This window comes from Asparagus officinalis, chromosome 7 (genome assembly GCF_001876935.1).
Source record: "Asparagus officinalis chromosome 7, Aspof.V1, whole genome shotgun sequence".
NCBI classification, from domain to species: Eukaryota; Viridiplantae; Streptophyta; class Magnoliopsida; order Asparagales; family Asparagaceae; genus Asparagus; species Asparagus officinalis.
In genome coordinates, this window is record NC_033800.1 from 63224111 (window position 1) to 63233548 (window position 9438).

A 9438-nucleotide genomic window follows, 5' to 3' on the forward strand; every position below is an offset into this window, starting at 1 on the left:
CTCAATTACAAAGAGAATATGCATAAATAATTGGATCATTAGGATTCTTGACAAACTACACCAGACCTGACATTACTTATGAAGTAAATAGACTTAGTAGATATACATCAAATCCTGATAAGAGTCATTGGGATGCTCTAGAAAAAATTTTGAGGTATCTAAAAGAAACTATGAACTATGGTTTATATTATAAAGGTTATCCATCTGTATTAGAAGGATACTCAGATGCAAATTGGATTAGTGACTCAGTAGATGTAAAATCCACCACTGGTTTTGTGTTCCTTTTAGGAGGAGGAGCTGTGTCCTGGAACTCTACTAAACAAACTGTAATGGATAGAAGTACAACAGAATCAGAAATGATAGCTCTTGATACTACTAGTATAGAAGCTGAATGGTTAAAAGATTTACTTACTAAAATTCCATTAATACAAAAACCATTACCAGCTATTTCTATTCATTGTGATTGCAGGTCAGCGATTGACAAATGTCATCAAGAGAATGCAAATGTGAAGATGAATCGATACTTGAAAGTGCAACATAAATCCTTGAGATATAAGATGAAAAACCATGTAATATGCTTAGATTTTGTAAGATCAGAGAAAATCTTGCATATCACTTAACTAAAGGCTTATCTAGGACAGTGATCCTAGAATCATCGAGGTGGATGAGATTAAGCCCATAAGAAAAATTACTACAGTGGCAACCCAACCTCGCAGAGGTTCAATGGGTAGAAACAAACTGGACGAGTGATTAATTGTGAGGAGCACTGAATTTATTTGCTCCCATCCCTAGAATGATCAGTGCTTATAAAAAGCAAGTGAAAGGTTGAGTTAAACTCTTATTGAATTCAAGACCCATGAGGCAGGATGCTTACTTGCTTGCATCCTTATTAGGATTCACCTATATGTGTGTAGTTGTGAGGCCGCGGCTATGGGATTAGGGCTTCTCCCTAGTAACACACATGAAAGATACATGCGCAAGGCCGATAATAGAGCAACCCGTTTAGAATTCTTCAAAACTGTACTATGTGTGCTTTCTGTAGAAATCCGATAAATGGGACTGGTTCAAGGTGTAGCTCACCAAGCTCTCATGGATCTATACAGCTGTCACTAAGTGAAGGTTCAAACTGAAAGGTACCTCCACCTATTACATAGTATAAGGGAACCAGCATTCTTAATTTTCAAAGTTCTTCTTTTACTCTTAATTTTAAATTATTTTAATTTTTAAGTTATGTAGGGGATTGTTGGAGTTATAATAAAGTATAACTTAAAACTTGACATTGTAGTGGGAAAGTTTAGTCCCACATAGGAAATGAAATAGGAAGAAAGGGTGTTTATAAGCCTTTCTCTTCTCTCTTATTCCTAGAAGAAAGCAAAGGTTATGTGGTGAACACGAATGCAGCTTCGGATTGAGGGGCTCTTAACTTGCTACATTTTGAATTTTTATTTTTTTGCTAATTGGAAAATTTAAAACGTGTTAAACAATTAAAACGAACTAAACAATTAAAACGTGTTAATCATTTGACTACGAAAATGAAAACGGCTAACTAAATAAATGGGCGGGATTTATGGACTTAAATAACGAAACGGCTAGCAGGATTTGTGCAATAACGGACATGACTCCCAACCTATATAAATACCGGTATTTGCAAGGGTTAAACACAGAAAAATATAACATTTTCTCTCCTCTTCTCTGTTCTTCATCTTCGTGTTCTTGTTGTTAAATCATTATTGTTTCCTTGAAAGTCGAGAAGAATTCGCAAAGCCTTTTTGAAGCTCATGCCGATGAGAAGGAGGTCGCCTGACCGAGGGTCGTTATATCTCCGAAAACTTTTGCCGCGTAGCCCTGTACGAGTAGGGGCAATTAGATTCTTAGGACAGTTCCTTGCACGCCTCGACCATCAGGCCGTATTTCTAACTTTCATTTATTTTCGTTTGATTCAATTTCATTTCTGAGTTACAATAGTGATCTGATTTCTAACTTTCATTTATTTTCGTTTGATTCAATTTCATTTCTGAGTTACAATAGTGATCTGATATTATCTGATTTAATAATCAACTATTTAAGTTACAATAGTGATCTGATATTATCTGATTTAATAATCAACTATTTAAAATTCACGTTAATCTTTGTCTGAACAGCTAATATTCCTAACATTAGGCAAGTTGCCGAACCTCATTAAAATTTTGGTGTCTCTCTTCTATTTTATTTGTTGTGATTTCTTCTTGCATTCTTTCAACACAAGATCCGGAGAGCACGTTCCGCGAGAGGGTTCATTTGACAGGTTGTCGATAGGACGAATCACCAACATCCTTATGCTACCAAGGATGGAAAGACTGGAACGATCCCCCCAGAGATCAGTCTGTGGTTGATCCTTTTTGCTATTTATTCAACTTTCATACTTAGTTTCCTTGAATTTCTGTGTACACATTAGTTTCCTTGAATTTCTGTGTACACATTCTTAAAATTTATACAGAAATTCTTTAGAGGTATACTCCAAATTACATACACCAGATGTTGAAGATAGTGATCTAAGGAATGGAGAAATATTGGAATTATATATGGATATCAGCTTAATTTTGGCTAAAAAGAGCCTGACAAACGATATACACATTTATATGGCTTGCTTGGGAAACTAATGCTCGGTGTTCTTCAGTCTGAACATGCACTTAAGCTTACTTTAAACCTTCTATTTACTCTTCTTTCTTTTAATTGAAAACTAGAAATGTTAAAACTGTGGAAATGCGATTTTACATTATTAGAGGTTACATACAACTTATGAACAAGTACTCGACAAGGGATCAGTTAATACACATTATATTAATTACTACAACTCTGTTGTAAGTATCAGCTTTCTTGACTAATAACTAGTCACACAGAAGGATTCATGATACAAAATGGTAAAGGGAATTTCTAAGGCACTCTAAGGTGCTTCTAAATTTGATAAGAGCATGGAGGTGCTTTTGTCAGACAATGGATGACCACTTGCTTGAGAGAATACATGCAACATGGACTGGCTTAGTTATGAAGGCTACCTTCTTAAATATTTTAATTTCACAATTTGTAAATAGTCTATGCAAATGAGCTCTGTCAATTCTATCCATTGTTGCCTTAGTAATTATCTATTTCAAACAAGAACTTGTACGTATGTACACTCAAGTTTTTAGTAGAAACATATATGATGCAGGTATAAAGTATGATAATTATGTATATGATGATGATTATAGATGGTTCTCACAAATGTTTTAAATCGAACAACTTTCAGGTTAGTCTACTTTGGTGAATACGAATGCACGGGACCAGGAGCCAACAACACACTGAGAGCTTCTTACTCAAAGCAGTCGGATGAGAGCGGAGCAACTCCATTCTTGGACATCTCATACATCGATGGCAACCAATGGGTACTTCCGCCCCTCCAAAACAAGTGGCCTGATCCATGTGATCCTCAGCAGAACCTACTTCTCAAAACATACTAAGCAAAGAAAACTAATTAAGTGAGCAGCACAGAAAGGTTGAGGGATATTGTGCCACAACTTCTAGCTTCATATAATTACAGGGTTACTAGTTACCTGTCTTTAATTACGTTATCCTGCAAAGGATGGAAAGAGAGCATTAATACTCGAGCAGTAATCAGCTACGTGTTTATCTAATTCATAGTAGAAGACTACTATTAAAAGTGTTTATACGGAGTGATTTGTGAGAATAATTATGAAATGGAGACGTCAATTAATTGAGGTCCACTATACATTTGAACATCCAGTTACATGTTTATATACAATGGTAACAGATGTGTTGAAGCTTTATGGGCAAACTTTAGTAAGAAATCAGAAAGAATATCAAAAACTCATTTTGCATGAGTTATTAGTGTACAATCCAAACTCTTTAATCTTTTGCTTGAGGTGGTTATTGACTAATGTCGAAGGCACGAGACAGGACTATTATATGTTAAACATACAAATCAAGGAGAGTAACATTGCACAATTTTCCGTGGGCGTGCAGGAGCGCACACGAATATGGATCTAGCTATTAATAGTCGCCTTATGAATGGGGCGCCTGAATAAAACGAGCAGTAGTGTTGGGAGCTGGAGCTGGAGAATGAGTAGGGAAGAGGGCGAGGTGACCCATGAGCTTGTCTTTTCTGGAGAAGGTAGTTCCGCAGGAACATCTCCATCGGAGGTTGTCACCGCAGTGCTTCTCGTGGGTTCTTAGATCCGATAGCACCGAGAACTGCTTGCGGTTGCAGCGGTTGCAGACATACATCTTGGGGCAGTGGCTCCTCTTGTAGTGATTCTTAACGCATACCACGGACTTCAGCGGCCGGAACCTGGTGTGCTTCTTGTTCCACCTGCATCCCTCTTGCGGGCACGAATACTTCTTTATACTTTTCTCCTGCCCCCCTCCAAGCTCGTCTCCTTCTAATTCATCGATTTCTAGTTCTCCATCGAATCTCCCGTTCTTCAGTTTGTTGATGGGGTTTGATAGAGCCTCGCTGGTCTTGAACTCATCGCCGTGTGCTCTCATGTGCATCCTTAGGTTTGCGTCTCGCTTAAACCCTTTTCCGCACACTTGGCAGAAGTGTGTGTATTTGGCGAGCAGATCTGCAGGGTCCATCTCTACGATCAAACCATCTTCATCATCCTCATTCTTTTCTGTTGTTGTTTCCTTGCGTTTGAAGTAACTACAAGTGCCACTGTATCTCAGGGTTTCGTTGCTCGTACTAGCCGCAAATATGACTCCACCGCCTCCTGCAGCAACCACGGCCTCCGCTTCAGACGAATTGCAACCCTGAAGAGGATTAGGAAGCTGATTACGGTCAGCTATAGTTGCTTCAGCATTAAAGTAAGTCGCTTGATGTAGATGGTGGTCTAATTCATTGCGCTGCAGACTCGAAGATAGAACCACAAACTGCTGGAAAGCGTAAGGCAAAGAGGATGCAGCGGCGAGTATATCCTGGATCAGGGAGGTAGCACGGGAGACTGTGCTGGGAGCGTCAAGACTCTGCTGATCGTCATGATGATGATGATGATGATGATGATGAGGCGAGGTGTTGATCATCGTGGGAACAAGGGATTGCAGCTGCTGTACCATCTCCCTGAGGACAGAGAGGCTATGTACGAGACTAGTATTCGAGTTGTTAGAGAAGGAAACCAAATTGGAAGCTGAACAGGTATTAATACTAGCACCCAAGGGCAGCGGCGAGATGCAGTACTCCTCCAGACCTTCATACATTTGCAGGAAGCCTTGACAAGAGTCGAAGCATGAGCTGTCACTGCTGCCCCCTCCTCCTGAATTCATAATCTCCTCTGATTTTTATTCAAGTTCTACCTCGATCCCAACTTAATCAGGCTATACCACGTACACAAGTGAATTATCAAATGATTACGTGGGACAACAGCGTCGGAAACTAGCCAGGAAGATGGAGGAGGAGGAGGAGGAGGAGGAGAGAGAAATAATTGTATGATTCAACCTCTTGTCTAGGTCGAATGGAAGATGCTTAGCTAATTAAGTTCTCAATTAAATTAAGAAATTATTTTATTTCTAAATAAATGAGAAGTCAGCTCAGAACTCGAGAACATCCCTACTTGAACCTCCCTCAAATCCTACCAAGCCCACAAGAGACAAACTCATTTAACTATAACATATTATACTTTTCTATTAGAATTTCTCACTACAACTCACTTGATGTTTAAGACATCATTAAATTAGACTTTATTCTATATACGTACCCTCCGCGAGAGAGAGAGAGAGAGAGAGAGAGAGAATGCCCTTCCACCTTATATCAATATAAATAGCAAAGAGATTCATTTGCATATCAAAAAAATAGTAAAAAGACCACTATATCCAATTCAAATCATTGATTGATTGATTAATTGACTATTATGAGCAATTGTAATTCATTCTATATATATCACTTATCATATCCTTATGAACTGCATTTATTCCTATTTTACACTGAAAAGACAAATCACAACCATGCATCAAATCATCAATGATTGGATTAAAACGTAATGATATCTCCACTATTATTTGGTATCGAAAAAACATCTGAATCTGTGACAGATAGAGAGCATGATATCCCAAGTTTAGTCTCACATCGGAGAATGAAGAGGGAGGATTTAAATAGCAAGTCAATTTGGAGGTGGATTGAACCAAACAACATGTTATACTCAGATGGTCTCACAACTTATACCGTGCCAACGGGCATGTGGGTCTGGGCGTGACATGCATGTGGTATGAGCGTAGTGATATCTGTTGTGTGCAGCGGACGAATCACAAACCAACGAACGAGAAGAAAGTAATCAAAATGACCAAAACTCAAGTACCAAACAACAAGACAACGAATTTACATGGTTTCGGCAATGTGCCTACGTCCACGGGCAAGGAGGGGGGAGATTTTACTAATAGAGAGAAAGAGAATACAAATAGGGTTTACAATTGTAGGCTGTCTAAAAATCATAATAGATAGCTAATCCCCCATCAAACACCGATGATGAAAGTTACAATCTGACGATTTTCACACCCCAAAACAGTCAAGGCAAAGATCACTCAACAATGGTCTTTACAATGCTCTACAGAAGAAGTTATAAGTCATTAGCTCATTCTAAAACGCGGAATTCACCTTTGCGTTTTAGTTCTTGAAACGCAGGCGACCTCTGCGTTTCCAACCCTCAACAAACAAAACGCGGATGACCCTCGCGTTTTTCAATATCTAGCGGGCGACCCTCGCATTTTTCAACATCCAGCGGGCGACCCTCGCATTTTTCAACATCAAACGGGTGACCCTCACATTTTTCAATATCCAGCGGGTGCCCAACTCCGCGTCTCCAGTCTAAAATGCTGAGTTAGGGTCCTGAACGTCAACTTGGGCGTTGTTAGACTCATTCAACAGGAGCTGAACGGTTTCAAAACCGTTTCCCATGATTTAGGGGCGGTTACACCCCACTTAGGAGTGATTTAAGGGGCGGTTACACCCCCTTAATCCCCTATAAAAATCAGTAAACTCAACTGAGTTTAGGGCTTCTTTTCGGCTGGGTTTTTGGATCTTAAACTTGGCAGCGAAGAGGAGATCTTCGGCTTGGCAGCAAAGGGGAGATCGACGTTCATCCTTCAGCAACGTTCGACAACAGAGAGCTTTCATCTTTGGCTATAAACCGATTTCGGTTAAATCAACTTTTTCATAGAGTTTCAAACTCGTTCAGAGTTATCAACTCGTCCAGAGTTCTAAAACTTGTTTTGCAAGTTCTCCATAGCGTCAAATCGTGAGGAGGAGATACCGTTCCAGTGAATCAAAATGTTTGGATCGTTAACGGAGAGCAAACTCGACGTGAGCATTCAAGGGAGACACTCCATCGCTACCGTGAAGAATCCAGAATTAAACAAAGGGGAGAATCCAAACCAATTCTCTTCTCTTTTGTAATCAGGATATCTAATTGTAATTAAGATCGAGAGAATACAAATCAATTTTTTTTATTTTATTTACTTCAAATTTTCCACCAAACAAAAGATGGCGACTCCGCTGGGGACTAGCTTCTCTGACGAAGAAGTTGTGGCGCAATCCGACATCATGCTCACTGAAATGACCATTGAAATTCTGATCATCGAGTTCGATCAAGCCAAGTTTGAGGAGGCCCTCTCCTCCAGATCCCTTAGCCCCAAGGCTATGCGTAAGATCCACAAAGTTTCTAAGGAGACTAAAGCTCCAGTTGTGGTCGACTCATTAAAGGACTGTCTCCCTTGGGGGTTGCACTGTTCATACAGTCCCCTCTCTGAAGGAGAAGACTTAGCTTCGGCACAACTCCAAAAAAGCCGATCCTCCAATCAACGTGAGCTCCGTATTTGTGCCTCAACACGAGATCTGCATAGGACAAGTTAAACGCAGCCCTCAGGGGTGCGTTTCCCAAATAAAACGCAACCCTCATAGGCGCGTTCCAACATCAAAACGCAGACCTCAAAACTGCGTTGATCTGGCAGAACGTAACTCTCATGAGTGCATCCCTGAACCAAAACGCAACTCTCAGGAGTGCGTTCCACAAATTGAACGCAATTCTCAGGTATGCGTTTCAGCACCAAAACACAGATCTCAAGACTGCGTTTCATCAGCAAAACGCAGATCTCAAGACTATGTTTTATCACCAAAATGCAGACTTCAGGACTGCGTTTCATTAGCAAAATGCAGATCTCAAGACTACGTTTCATCAGTAAAATGCAGACCTCAGGATCGCATTTCACCAACAACACCTGGAGATCAGGCATGCGTTCAGGTAACGAAATCCAATACAGAACCTGGTGTATACCGTGGAGCACGATTAGATCGAGGGGCGGATATAAGAAGTCTTTGGATTCAAGGCATCTCAACCATATCCATGCTCACCAGGAAGTAATCTCGTCCAATCATAGACTGGGGGTTCCAGTTCAAACCTCACGGTCAGTGAGTAATTCTTCTCAAGTCTTTGCAACAGATTTGAGAGTGTTCATATCAGGAGAAAGACCGATGTAACAAGTCATTCGTTCATTCCAATGTGAACGATTGATTTCTGCGATCCTCTCGGGATGTCACTGCTGCTCATATGCGGCCAAACCGTTGGTGTTCGACCAATTAACACATGTTGCCTTGCCCAACCAACGACGATGTTCGCATAAGAAGAAGTCTCTAGAGACCGAATATATTAGGGTCACTATCAATGTGATCGGTAGAGGGAAAGACTCGGGTCCTAGTTCCGATGACTCTAAGACAAGTCGTTCACCGACCGTTAGAGAAATCGCTAACGAGTTTGAATGAATCTACCAACGCACTCGGACGCGAATAGGAGCCATTCCTCCTGTCAACTATCGGAGGTTAGCCAGAGGAACTAATTTTGATGATGAACACTCGGCCATTGCAGAGTCTCAATCATCAAGCTCTTTTGTTGAACATGAGAACTTCGCCTATATGACGGGAAACCATGAAGATCTCTCAAAGAGGGTTGCTGGGCAGGAGGCCATGCTCCAAGCATAACAGGAAACCATCAATCAACTTCGGGATATGATGGCTCAGATCATTGCCAATAGAGCCAATTTCCAAAAAGCTGAGTCGCAACCTCGGCAAGAATCCTCCCGGAAAGGAGGATCGCCCACATCGAAGGTGAAACAAAAAGTGAACGAGACCTCTGATCAAGAAGCTCATCACATAGTCTCTTCATCTGAAAGAAGAGAAAGAAGCCGAGAATGAGCAGAATCCTCAATCGGCTAAAATGGAAGAATTGGAAGCCTGCCTCAATGTCATTGCTAACAGAAGCGAGCTCCAAGATGAGGGAGTTGTCAGGCCATATCCTACCGAATTGGTTACAACCCCTTATTCTCTAAAATTTGAGGTCCCGACACTACAAACTTTTGACGGCACGGGATCACCGAACCATCATATCTATCATTTCAAGTCACAGACTGGGAATGTGATATCAA

The 9438-nt window shown here is 40.6% G+C and overlaps 1 protein-coding gene across 1 annotated transcript; it reads right to left on the minus strand.

Moving 5' to 3' along the window:
- Positions 3933-5465, minus strand: LOC109849879 (zinc finger protein STOP1 homolog). The gene has a single exon (XM_020419763.1). It carries the CDS (start codon positions 5293-5295, stop codon positions 4039-4041), a length of 1257 nt encoding a protein of 418 aa, XP_020275352.1. The 5' UTR covers positions 5296-5465; the 3' UTR covers positions 3933-4038.

Excerpts from the sequence above, each read along its gene's own strand:
- LOC109849879 (XM_020419763.1), bottom strand. The coding sequence starts at position 5,295 with ATGAATTCAGGAGGAGGGGGCAGCAGTGACAGCTCATGCTTCGACTCT.